Source organism: Musca autumnalis, unplaced genomic scaffold (assembly GCF_047663935.1).
Source record: "Musca autumnalis isolate F117 unplaced genomic scaffold, ASM4766393v1 scaffold_1, whole genome shotgun sequence".
NCBI lineage: Eukaryota > Metazoa > Arthropoda > Insecta > Diptera > Muscidae > Musca > Musca autumnalis.
Genome location: NW_027411644.1, coordinates 88,270,383 through 88,284,785, shown reverse-complemented (window position 1 = coordinate 88,284,785; position 14,403 = coordinate 88,270,383). Strand labels below are relative to the sequence as shown.

The window sequence follows — 14,403 nt, the reverse complement described above, 5'->3', positions numbered from 1 at the left end:
CAAAATGTATTTTTACCTTGTGACCAAAAAATGTTATCGAATTTTGTCAATATGACAATTTTTTATTGCCGGAAAATCGATAATTTTTTGGTTGAATCTTTGAATTTCTTTATCAAATGGCTACAATTTTTTTTTCTGTGCAGGCTTCAGTAGCGGGAACACCCTGCAACTTTCCAGGCCTCTGGTGCAATATGAGTGGCTAACTCCGGGTTCATCAAGTTGCTTAGGCATTACCATCGATATTTGGTTTGGGCCCTACCATTTTGATGATTTCGCATTTCGGATGGCATCTGCAACATCTCCCATCGTAAATTGTGGTGGTACCTCCTCGGCTGGGAGGGCTCTTCTTATACGGCGTAGCACACTCCTCTTCGTCCTACCACTCTCGGGGTGCTCTATGAATTCAATTGGTAAAATTTGAAAATACTTTCCGGTATTGTCGGATATGGTCCATCTTCGAATTTCATTTAATTTTGAGTGTAATATTACGACGGACAAAAGTTATACCGGTAGCCACTCCTTTTGATAGTTATTGTGTCCCCCAGCCGTTTTAGTTGGTTACCTCAGGAAACATGGCCCACAAAAAGCAGGACCACAAGGACTACCTTCAGTAAAAAAGTTCAAAATGAACCTCGAACAGACTTTAAACTGCATTTAAGCATTTTTTATCTTTTGTGATGGAGATACCCGAAGGTGTTGCCCAAAATAGGCCGTCTTGAACCTTGATGTAAGCTTGAAAGACATTTTACGAATTCGCAAGTTATAGTGCTCATCTTTCCCCCGATAAGAATTGTACCGTCGAAATCACCGACCACGTGGTCAACCCGCTGCAAAAATTTCAAAACAATCAGAGATTTGGTCGTAAACTGTACTTTTGTGAACATTTTTGAAATTTTGTTTGGGAGGCAACCCAAAGATTGGGCCAATATATCACGGTGCTCTTAAACCAACTTTAAATGGAAGGTGCTTACACCTAGAAAGTTTTTGCGGATTCTGAAACTACAATGTTTATAGATGAACAAGTAAAAAAGGCTATAGTCGGTACGGGGCCGACTATGTGATACCCTACACCACTACCTCTGTACATAATCTTTTCACTCGAAAACATTTCTTTTAGGGAGATACGAAAGTTTGATTGCAGAAAAAGGGATGCATTACCGACTATTGCGATATCTATATTATTTGACCCACCTACGCCAACCTACTTTGCATAATTTTAAAGATGGGATTTTCTACTTTCGAAGTCAGGCTTTGCTTTTAAAAGGTCCCCAACCAAAGGTGTGATATCCGTCATTATTATTAAAATCGCAAAAATGAAAAGTTGGGTTCTATTTGCTACTATTGCGATATCTTCGTTGCTTTACCACCTACAACAACTTACGTTACATCGTTGTAAAGGTGATATTTTCTACTTTCATTGCCAGGATTTGCCTTTTGTTGACTTTTTCTCCAAATAAATTTTTTGCTCATTCCGACCCCTAAATATTATCAGACCATCACCAAAATCAATAGGCTTCTTCATCTTTGAGATCCCCATTAACCCTCAAAATTTCGTGACGATCCGATCAAAATTGCGACCTGTAGCGTGATTTCCAAAAAATGGGTAAATGGGATGTATCACCGACTAGTTTGCATCATTGTAAATATGGAATCTTCTACTTTCATAGTCAGGCTTTGCTTTTAGAAAGTCCCAAACCAAAGCTGTGGTATTCGTCATTATAATTAAAATCGCAAACATGAAAATTTGGGCTTTATTTGCGACTATTGTGATATCTTCGTTAATTGATCACCTACGAGCACCTACCTTACATCGTCTGAAAGGTGAAGCTGATATAATCGCTGATATAGAAGCTGATATAATCGCTTTGAAAAAAAAACGTTGTCATTTTATCCACCTAAGTTTTTTGCCCTTTCCGACCCCTAAATATTATCCGACCATCACCAAAATCAATAGGCTTCTTCCCCTCCGGGACCCCCATCAACATGCAAAATTTCGTGACGATCCGATCAAAATTGCGACCTGTAGCGTGATTACAAGGTTTAGATGGACAGACGGACAGACGGACGGACACACATAGCCAGATCGACTCAGCTCGTCGAGACATTCATTTTGGTATATATAAGTATGGGTCTACGACTGGACATCCTACTAGGAACAAATCATAACTGACATTCGATTGGTTTCCTAGCTAAATCGCGTAAACCTAAAAATGTGAACTTTGACCGCGATTTATTTAAAATCCCTCCCTCCAGGGACTTTTTCTTGTTTTTGAATTTGTCTCATCTATGAACACTGCTGTTTCAGAATCGACAAAAACTTCCCAGGGTAAAGTGGTTTTTATATTTTATTTTTTATTATTAGACATCGGATTTTTGCATATTTTTGAAATTGCAACCAATTGTAAGTCTTGTGTCAGAATTTTCATGAAAATGTTTTGAGCTTATGGGTAAGAAGGGAGAAAGGGAGCTCCTTCACCTCCGTTCTCTCCTAAAAGCTATAATATTTTCATGTATTATTTTCAGTGTCTGGCACAAGAGTATCTACGTTATTATTTAGAATTATATCATTCCAGTGATAGAAAATCGATGTTATATTGAAAATACTCAATAATACGTACAAATATCCAGTTTCTACTGTTTATCAAAGGTATTCTTCACATTATAATTTTCAAAAATATGCAAAAATCCGATGTATATTTATTATTCTTTTTTTAAGGCGCACCGTACATGACTTTGTTTTATAAGGAGGCGATACAGGCGGTGCATTGTCCCAATTTAAACTTCTGTATCTCAAAAATGGTAAAACCTACGAAAATATCATACAGATATTTTTGTAGAAAATTTTCACTGCTACAATATTTTCTTTAGGTCCATTTCTTAAAACTTGCGGATTTCAAGCAGAATCGTGAGCACTTAAAAAACCCTAAAAATGTGAACTTTGACCGCGATTTATTTAAAAAGCGTCCCGGCGATTTTTTTGTTTTTTTTTTATTTTTCTCATCTATGAACATTGTAGTTTCAGAATCCGCAAAACTTTCCACATGTAAGCACCTTCCATTTAAAGTTGATTCAAGAACACCGTGATAGTTTATATTCGAACTTAATCTAAGCTAGGACAATATATTACGATGGTAACGTTTGGACCAAATCGGTTACCCCCTTCGAGAGTTATCGTTCGCACCAGCAGTCGGATATCCGAACGGACAAGGCTAAATCGACTCCAAATTTTTTTAAAGGGATTTCGTCCAAACATACTTGGTTTCAAAACCATTGTTTCGATGAAGCACCTTTTGATTAAATCAGAATGTATATATATACCCTCGTTACCCCCCTCGATACCCTCAGTCCCCAGGATAACGAGGTTATGTTTTCACGATTTGCTTGAAAACGGTAAGTCTTATCGAAATGGGACTAGCTTATAGCTGTGAAAATTTTCTACAAGATTGGCTTTCGTAGTTTTTTCCTATGTTGTACCATTTTTGAGATATATATACACAGAAAAAATGGACAACGATTTGACAAACAAATTCAAATATTCAATTAAATTTTGATTGTTTTTTTGCCGATAAACGAATTGTCATATTTACAAACGTGTTTATCAAATACTTCCCCAAACATTTTCAGTTTTTTGACGTGCTGTTTTTCAAGTAGTTATTTATTGAAAACATAATAACTTTTATTTCATCGTCTTGTAAAATGTTAGTTGCATTTTAGTTAGTTACAAAATACATACAAATTTTGATAAAGCTGTTTATCGGAAAAATTTTTTTCTGTGTAGGTTTAATTCCATTTGTTATATGTCAAATAAATCCTACCAAAGAAGGTTAACCCGACAAAAATGCTCTAATGTATACGGCGTTTTACAGTCATGTTTTATATACAGTCAGTGAATTGTAACAATTTGAACTTCTATATCTCATAAATGGTGAAACCTACGAAAATATCATAAAGGACATTCTTGTATTGAATTTTTACTGCTTCAACATTTTCTTTAGGTCCATTTTGATAGGGCTTGCGGTTTCCTAGCAAAATCGTGAAAACCTAAAAAAACCCTAAAAATGCGAACTTTGACCGCGATTTATTCAAAAAGCGCTCCGGCGATTTTTTTGTTTTTTGATTTTTCTCATCTATGAACAGTGTAGTTTCAGAATACGCAAAAACTTTCCAGGTTCTAGCACCTTCCATTTGAAGTCGGTTCAAGAGCACCGTGCTATATTGACCCAATCTTTCGGGTGCTCCCAAACAAAATTTCAAAATTTTTCACAAAAGACAGTTTACGACCAGCTCTCTGATTGTTTTGAAAATTTTGCAGCGGGTTGTCCACGCGATCCCTGATTACTACGGTACAATTCTTATCGGGGGAAAGTCTATATTGGCTGACATAATAATCCAAAAACTCTAAAAAACCTGCCGGCAATACTATCTAAAATGACTGATATGTACAATAACTTACTAATTAAGTATCCGATTTCGTCGAAACATTGCACTTCGTAAAATGGATCAAGAAGGTCTATTTTGCACAACACCTTCGGTTACCTCCCTCACAAAAGATGAAAAAATGCTTAAATGCAGTTTAAAGTGTGTTCGAGGTTCGTTTTACATTTTTCACTGAAGGTATTCCTTCCTTGTCTTGTGTTTTGTGGGCAAGTCCATGTTTCCTGAGGTAATAGCTCAAAACCTCTAAAATATCTTGCGGTGACTAACTAAAACGGCTGGGAGATACAATAACTATCAAAAGCAGTGGCTCTTGTCCGTCGTTATATTACACTCAAAACAAGTAAAAAGTATTAGTCGGCTTGGCCGACAGAGATATACCCTCAGCCTCGTACCTAAAGAAAAGAAGTAACACACAATACTTCTGACGTCTATATATTACGATGTACAATGTTTGGACCAAATCGGTTCGAGGGTTATCTTACGTACTACTCAGTTTAGTTGGTACCGGCAGGTTTTTTTGAGCTTTTGGGCCATTATCACAAGAAGTAAGGACTTGCCCCTGAAAAACATGTACCGTCGCACAGTGGTTCAGAATCGTTTTTTTCCTGGTCAAAATTCTGTAACTTTTGAACGGAGAGAGATATTTTCACAATTCTTTTTTTCTTAGACAGATAACACATTCAGCTTTCCGGTGAATTACAAGCGGTCAAATTCGGCCTGGTAGTTGCAGAGGAATTCAATATCAAAGTTAAACTTTTGAATTTTTTTACTATTTTTCATCTAAATATCAGTGCTTTTGTGTTTTTATATCTTCTTATATATTAAAGATGGTCAAACGTCAATAAATACTTATAGTTTATTTATGTCAAAGAAAAATAAAAAAAAAAATTCGAAAAAAAAAATAAAAATTTTTTCACAAATATTTCACATAAAAAAATACAAAAATTTTAAATTTTTTCAAAAATTAAAATAAAATGCTCCTTGGGTGTTCATAAAACTTATATAACTCATATGAAAACTCATATACTCCAAAAAATTTTAATTTGTGTAAAAAAGCCGTAATTCATATGGGAATTGGTATGGAAAAACACACATTTTTACCCATGTAATTTCAATAAATTTAAAAAAGTGTTAAACGTACGGAACGGGACGGGAACAAAAGTGTATATGGGCTGAAAGAGGAGACTCTCGCGCATATTTCTGTAGAAACAGAACATTGTTCCATGTTGTTCCACAAAAGTTCTAGTCCACTAAATTTGGAATTTCATAAAATTTAGTACCTGAGGAAAAATAATATAGCTCATGTTGTGTAAACGCCACGATAATTTGTTTAATTCATTTTTAAAGGCCACAATCCTACCTACCTAACAAAAAACCAGCGAACTCAATATATGTTATAGTTTTCGAGAAATAGCTATTTCTTTCTCCAGAAGTTTTCAAAAATTACGTATTTCTCAAACGTGGGAAAAATGTTCGTCTTTAGGGGCACCCCACGCCCGCGCCTTCCATTATTTTGACCTAATTTTTTGGTGTCCTTAGTTTCTATATGTTTACTATCGAATCCCATGTAGAAATTAAATATCTGTTACAAAACAAAATTTTGATTTTTGGCCAGGAAAATCGTTTCTTGAACCATTGCACAGTGGATCCACCCATTGGCCAAAAATAAAAAAATGAATGTCAACATTTTGGTAAAACACCTGGCAACTCTGACAGCTATGACATGGACCTTTTTAAAAATATACTAGTTTTTGTTTCATTCGAACGCGACCTTCTTAAGAATAGCTTCAAAAGTCGGAACATTTGACTAATATTTTTTGTTGTGAGTACAACCTATGTTTAAGTGCAAGTAAATATATTCAAAACATCGCGAAAATAATACGTATAGCAAAATATTATAGTGGATTTTGAAGGAGGAGGTAATAGCTTAATTTGCATTAAAAAATAGTGTTTTAACGTGTTGTGGAATTGCAGTTAGCTGCATATTTTCTTAGTGTATTTTGTAATGCCAATTCGATCATATACTTAAATTTGACCTAAGGTTTTAGTCATGATGCCCACCTGTGCCCACCTCGGGAATAATTTTCCAAAGTAGGTCATGGGTTTAAGATTATTCAGTATTAAAATCAGCTGCCATCTAGTGCCAGACTATAAATGGTGGGTCGCTGACTAAAGCTGCCCTGGAATAGGCTTTCCATGGATATATTAGCGTATAACTCTGTTATCTGACCACGTTCATTAACTTAATTGGCATCAGTGGCAAGGTGAAGAAATCTTCTTCCAAATTTGTCTTACGTTAGCGGCATGTTCCTTCCAGGAAGAACGCTATAAGATCTATATTAAAAATTTAATCAATTTTCAGACAAAAATGTTGATTTTTTTAATCCGCTAAATTGGTTGGATTTTATGTTGTTTTGGAGACGATTTCGTTTCCCCAAGCTTATTTTTGCATCATAAGATAATCGGGACCTTTGTTCATGTCATTTTGTATTAACAGCATAAAACAATTCTTACCGTATACCCCCTCCAGAGGGGAAAGGGGGAAGAATGCTACGCTCGTGGTTTCTTAAAACACTCTTCGCAGCAGTACAAACCTGTAACTGGCGCATTGGCTTGATTTTTACACTCTAAATATTTTTGGCCACTTTCTCCATACAAGTGGATCCACTGGGCATTGTGCTTCGTAATGGGGAAAGCGAATACAAGTTGTTACAACAAAAACCAAAGGGAATTCTAAATTTTGGACCGATTCGGCTGATCCGTTCGAAATTATCGTGCGCTCCAGCCACTACACATGGTTCCATAGAGGTATTTTAAACCTTTCGGACTATTTTCTCAGAAAGTATGGACTTTCCCCTAAAAAACGTGTACTGCCGTAATGGAGGCAGCGAATACAATTTGTTACAAAAGAAGCAAAACTGTTTAAGAGCAGGCCTTAAACTGCACTCTTCACAAATTTTGTGTGGGAAGTACTCGAAGGACCTATATAGTCCATATTAGAACCTGATCTATGTCCCGTAGAGATATTACGTTACAAAAAGTATGGACCAAATCGGAATAGTTACCTGAATAAGTGGGCCGATATGGCTTATCTTCAAATTTAAACTAATTTTGGAAAAATATTACGAAGGCCAAATTTTGGACCGAATTGGCAAATCCGTTCGAGAGTTATCTTGCGCTCCAACCACTACACACGGTGTCGTAGGGGTTTTTTTGCACCTTTCAGGCTATTTTCTCAGGAAGTACGGACTTGCCCCAGATGAAACTGGTACCGTAGTATGGGGTGCGGTGCGATTCGAGGGCAGGTGCTAAACTGAACTCTTCCAAAATTTTGTGTGGGAGGTACCCGAAGGAGTGGACCGATTGAGTCCATGTTGAAACCTCATCTATGTCTGGTCGAAATTTCACGATGTACAAAGTATGGATCAAATCGTTTCATCCGTTCGAGAGTTATCCTGTGCCGCAGCCAGCTAGACAGACGGACGGACATTACCAAATCGACTCCAAATTGTCTGAACGGATGAGGCACATTTTGCCCGTAAGAAAATGTATAGATGTAAAGTTGGTTGGCGTAGGTGGCCAAACAATGGAGATATCGCAATTTTCTCTATATTTGTATAATCTTTGTGCATTTGTATGTAACATGCAAAAGGAAACAGCTGAAAATTGGGGAAGATCATTTTTTCTAGCCATAGCTCCCATATTGTATATGTACGGCCGATTTCATGTATTTGATGCACCAAACACGCAAATTCGCTTTAATTTTGATTAAGTTTTGAAAACGTCTTCGAATTCGGACTAGAAATATGTTTACCAATGTATATTGAAATCGGTTCAGATTTGAATATAGCTGCTATGTTCATATATTCGCCCGGTTTGAGGTATTTCCTAATTTTGATGGAACTTAGAAAATGTGACGGAATTATGTCTAGGAATAAGTTCGCCAATTTTTTTGGAAATGGTTTGGATATAGCTCCCATGTATATTTTCGGCGGTTTTTACGTATTAGAACAAAAAAAAATTGACAGAGATTTGGATGAAATTTTATATCTGTGACGCAATTTGGCCCAGAAAAAATTTCGACAAATTACATTGAAATTGTGGTGGTGTAGGGTATCATGTAGTCGGGCCCGCCCGAATTTGATCCTTTGCTTACTTGTTTTTTTTTTAATTGGCCGTATTCATACCATCAAATTCATGTCTAAAGACGATATACTTATACACTTTGATATAACCATCAGAAATGGATTTATATCAGCAATGGGCACCATCACAAGTAAAGACTAAACACTGTGCTTGTATTGTGCTAATCAACAAATGCCTTTATGTTCGTCTGCCCTTTGTCAGAATTAGACCACATAAAACCAAATCCGTTTCGAACGATTTCGAAGCTATTTAACCATGTCTGTCTATCTCTTTGTGGCTAGCTGAAGCGTAACCGATTACGTTAAAGCTTTATGTATCCTAAAATGTCTTCCCATATTATCGTGTAGTCCCCACATAACGCTAACTTCAAACTATTTGTAAATTTCGAGTACGGTTCCTTAAGAAAAATTGCTGTTTTGCGGGTTTGACCAATTTTGACTTGGAATAAGTGTTCGTACATTGAACTAAAAGTCTTGAATAAAATTTTCATATTAATTTCACATTTATTTTTTCTTTTTATTTGTAATAATATTTTGATCAATTAAAATTTTGTTACATTAGTTTCGTACTTAAAAAGAAACGAACAAAAAATGGTTATAAATAATAAAAAAAATATTTTATAATTAACATAAAAAAATAGTACAAAATATAATTTTTTTCTTTCAAATTGTTCTTGATTTGGCATTTTTCTCTTTTCAAAAAAAGTAAAACGTACGTACATTCATATAAAATTACTTAGCTCGTTAGAAAAAGAAAATACATACAAACACAACCGTAAATTGTAAAAAAAAATTGCAAAATTACGGCAGAGTGAAATAAAATATCAGGATGTGTGGGGTAGTTGTGGCGGTGTTGGGTGGGGGGGATATAAACAAATCAGAATGGTGAAAAATAATAATTATACTATAAACAAACATACATACACTTACAAACTAATGTTAGAAGTAAGAAAAGATGTTTGAAGGGGGAGGCGATTGCTGCCGAAAAGTACAGAGCGGAAAGATTAAATACAAAAAAATAAGATGTCAACATTAGACAAAACCTCCAAACGGTGGGGGTTTTAGAAACCTCCTCTTTTGGTGGTTTGCTTTGTTTTCCTTTTTTGTTGTGTATTATTAACAAAAATAGATTTTGTTCTCTCAGTGTGTGTGTGTGTGTGTGTAGTTTACCAAACTTCACATTTCTTAACCGGATTCATCGGTGATCCTTCAGGACATTGGAAATCTTTTGAGAAGTCCTTCATATTGCTCATTGACCCCAAGACACGGAATTCATTGGGCGAATGGACACCGGTGGTAATACGCATTTTGAGAGTTTCTGTAAAAGAGAACAGGAAAGCAAATAAGATTATTATTTTTTTTCTTATAGAAAAGTTCATTGGCGATGACTTTTCCTATAGAAAAGTTCATCGGCGATGACTTTTTCTATAGAAAAGTTCATCGGCGATGACTTTTTCTATAGAAAAGTTCATCGGCGATGACTTTTTCTATAGAAAAGTTCATCGGAGATGACTTTTCCTATAGAAAAGTATATCGGAGATTACTTTTCCTATAGAAAAGTATATCGGAGATGACTTTTCCTATAGAAAAGTTCATCGGACAAAATTATATTTTGTACTATTTTTTTCCTATAGAAGAGTTCATCGGAGATGACTTTACCTATAGAAAAGTTCATCGGAGATGACTTTTCCTATAGAAAAGTTCATCGGAGATGACTTTTCCTATAGAAAAGTTCATCGGAGATGACTTTTCCTATAGAAAAGTTCATCGGAGATGACTTTTCCTATAGAAAAGTTCATCGGAGATGACTTTTCCTATAGAAAAGTTCATCGGAGATGACTTTTCCTATAGAAAAGTTCATCGGAGATGACTTTTCCTATAGAAAAGTTCATCAGAGATGACTTTTCTCATAGAAAAGTTCATCGGCGATGACTTTTCTTATAGAAAAGTTCATCGGAGATGACTTTTCCTATAGAAAAGTTCATCGGAGATGACTTTTCCTATAGAAAAGTTCATCGGAGATGACTTTTCCTATAGAAAAGTTCATCGGAGATGACTTTTCCTATAGAAAAGTTCATCGGAGATGACTTTTCCTATAGAAAAGTTCATCGGAGATGACTTTTCCTATAGAAGAGTTCATCGGAGATGACTTTTCCTATAGAAGAGTTCATCGGAGATGACTTTTCCTATAGAAGAGTTCATCGGAGATGACTTTTCTCATAGAAAAGTTCATCGGCGATGACTTTTCTCATAGAAAAGTTCATCGGCGATGAATTTTCTTATAGAAAAGTCCGCCGGCGATTATTTTTCCTATAGAAAAGTTCATCGGCCATGGCTTTTCCTATAGAAAAGTTCAGCGGCGATGACTTTTCCTATAGAAAAGTTCATCGGAGATGACTTTTCCTATAGAAAAGTTCATCGGAGATGACTTTTCTTATAGAAAAGTTTATCGAAGATGACTTTTCTTATAGAAAAGTTTATCGAAGATGACTTTTCTTATAGAAAAGTTTATCGAAGATGACTTTTCTTATAGAAAAGTTTATCGAAGATGACTTTTCTTATAGAAAAGTTCATCAGAGATGACTTTTCTTATAGAAAAGTTCATCAGAGATGACTTTTCTTATAGAAAAGTTCATCAGAGATGACTTTTCTTATAGAAAAGTTCATCAGAGATGACTTTTCTTATAGAAAAGTTCATACGCGATGACTTTTCTTATAAAAAAGTTCATCGGCGATGACTTTTCTTATAGTCATCGCTGATGACTTTTTTCTTATAGAAAAGCTCTTCGGCGATGACGATGAATTTTCTTATAGAAAAGTTCATCGGAGGTGACTTTTCCTATAGAAAAGTTCATCGGCGATGACTTCTCTCATAGAAAAGTTCATCGGCGATGACTACTCTCATAGAAAACTTCATCGGCGATGATTTTTCCTATATAGAAAAGTTCATCAGAAGTGACTTTTCTTAGAGAAAAGGTTATCGGCGATGACTTCTCTCATAGAAAAGTTCATCGGTGATGATTTTTCCTATATAGAAAAGTTTATCAGCAGTGACTTTTCTTAGAGAAAAGTCCGCCGGCGATTACTTTTCCTATAGAAAATTTCATCGGCGATGACTTTTCCTATAGAAAATTTCATCGGCGATGACTTTTCCTATAGCAAAGTTCATCGGCGATGACTTTCCTATGGGGAAAGTCTATATAAAACCTTTGTCCTGCAACAAAACTTACCTTTTCTGTACACGGCACACCATGTCTGGGCAGCTGAAATCCAGAACATTTGTTCTGGTGAATAATTCAGGCCAGGCAATTTAGGTTCATCACCATTCATTGCCACCCATTTCTTATAGGCAATGTAAGATTCCTTGATACCGCCATTATCGGCAATATTTTCACCCTGAGTATTGATGCCATTAAGCTGGAGGGAAAAAAGAAAGCCCAATTAATTTAACAATTCTCTCAGAATCACAAGTCATGCTTACATTCAAACCAGTTTGTCTATCGGTATAATTGCCATATTGTTCAATGATGCACTTGGCCTTTTCCAAATAGGCTTTTTGGGTATCGGCTTCCCACCAATCAAGCAAATTACCTTCCAAATCAAAGGTACGGCCTTGATCATCGAAACCATGGGTAATTTCGTGGCCAATGACATAGCCGATGGCACCATAGTTCATGTATTTGGGACGGTGGGCATTGAAGAAGTGACCTTGCAAAATACCAGCGGGGAATTCTGAAGAGAGGAAAGAATAACTCTCAATTATTTACTGCTTAAAAAGTAAACGAGATAGTGTTACCACTTACGTATACTATTTTCAATGGATGAGTAGAAAGCATTCACCACAGCTGGGCGAGCATGACGTATCCAATCGGTCTTGTTTACAGGCAATCTTAATTTGTTGAACGAATAATCGGTGCCAAAGACGTTCATTTTCAGGAACGATTCGAAATATTTGTCAGCATCAATTTCCAATTTTTCATAATATTCAGCCAGTTTGTTGTCATCCAACATTTCATCGGGATAACCAATGTGTGTGGTCATGTGCTTTAATTTCCTCTTCGCCTCTGCTTTAGTCTTGTCATCCATCCACGAGACTTGATCCAATATTTCATCGAATACATCGCGTATATTGTTAACCATTTCCAAGGCATTGGATTTGGAGTCTTCCTTAAAGTGCTTGCGTACGTACAGGGAACCCACAGAGATTGCTAAGCTGTTTTTTCGAAATTTGGCGATTTGTAAGGAAAATTTGCGAATTTCATGTATGCATGATTTGAGGCGTGGCAAAATTAAAATTTTTGTTGCATGATTTCGGGAGTTTTTTGTTAAAATGTCAAGTGGCGCATGAACAAAATGTTGTCGAATGTTTAGCAACAAAAAATGTTTACGGCGATTTTGAGATATGGATTTAGATTTTGTTTTAGTGTAACGTGGTGGGTGTGATCATGTTCGAAAATAAAAATGAAACAAAAATAAAAATTATTTATTATAATTATTTAAACGTCTTTGATTATAATAAATTATTAACCAAATAACTTTATCTAATCTAAGGCTTTTAGGTTAGAATAAAAAAGCGTAACAAAAATTTTAGTTAAAAATAAAATTAATTGTGGCCGGAATCCTTTGTGAATTGTGTGGAATTAAAATAACGAACAGTAACTGTAAACAAATGTGATGTGAAAACAATTGTGAGATTTGTAGGGACCAACAAAACTGATATGTGTTTTATGAATGATAATTGTGGAAAAGCATATCATCCTGAAACGTTTTTAAATGATTTTGGATACCTAAAAATCTTTTGATTTTGTACCTTTTTGAATCAAATTATTTTGTTGGTGAGCTTTTGTGATTTTATCTGGGATCTGGAACTAGACTCTTGGTATATTTCCAATTGAAATTTGTGCGACAGAAAAAACAGTCGGCTTTGTTAAAAGGTAAATATGTACCCCAAAAAAGGCCGAATAAAAAACAATAACAGGAGCTTTGGACATTAATGTTCTACGAACAGATCCATAACACTATGTAACACTGAATACAAAAACCCTAATAGGGTTTTGTAATGTCACATCCAGTTCGGATTTTATGGCCTCATCTAAACCGGGCTAAAACTACAGTTGTTTGCATTTATCGGGCCTTTATCTCAGAAAGGAATAGGAATTTGCCCTAATAGGAATTTTGCTTTTGAACAGACCACATAGAAAAACTCCATCTAGGGCATCAACATCGATAAAATATAGACAATTTTTCATAATTGCTGAAATTCTGGTCAGTATCAGCTTAACCAAGTAGCAGTCTTACCGACATCGGGTCTTATCGTCGATGACATATGTGATAGGTTATGTGTCTACATAGCTGACTTAGTGCATTTCTTCCATCTGAGGAATATGAATATATCCGGCGCTAAGCGCACTGCCACACTGTTCACAACCTGGACGGCTGGAATGAGGTTCCCTCTGAACATATTGGTCGATGGTGCCCTGATTTCCACCACTAACTACCGCACGGTATTGAGTGTAACGTTCGACAGAATGTGTATGTAGTCTGTGAAAGCCACAACTAGTTGCGACACGATCAGAAGTAGGAACAAGGTTCTCAAGTCGCTGACCGGCAGCACTTGGGGTGCTGATAAAGGAACCTTGTTGACCTTTTATTAAGCATTAGACCTGTCTGTGGTAAGTTATGCGGCGCCAGTGTGGTATGCAAATGTTAGCGCTACGCAGTGTAAGAATAGTCTAATCTATCAGAATGCCGTCCTGAGAACTGCAACAGGGTGACTCCTCATGCCACCAGTCGACTATCGTCATGAGGAGACGAAGATTTT

The 14,403-nt window shown here is 36.0% G+C and overlaps 1 protein-coding gene across 8 annotated transcripts in view; it reads right to left on the bottom strand.

The window, feature by feature from the left end:
- Positions 1-9,066: 9,066 nt before the first annotated feature.
- The window catches only part of Nep2 (M13 family metallopeptidase neprilysin 2), a 96,644-nt gene continuing 91,307 nt past the window's right edge, over positions 9,067-14,403 (bottom strand). For all 8 annotated transcript variants that reach the window (XM_073984149.1, XM_073984112.1, XM_073984119.1 and 5 more), the window contains 4 exons: positions 12,386-12,795; positions 12,064-12,314; positions 11,813-11,999; positions 9,067-9,900 (listed from right to left, as the gene is read on the bottom strand). In XM_073984149.1, the coding sequence (XP_073840250.1) occupies positions 9,749-9,900; positions 11,813-11,999; positions 12,064-12,314; positions 12,386-12,795 (1,000 nt within the window). In that variant the 3' untranslated portion in view covers positions 9,067-9,748. The remainder of the gene's footprint in view (positions 9,901-11,812; positions 12,000-12,063; positions 12,315-12,385; positions 12,796-14,403) is intronic.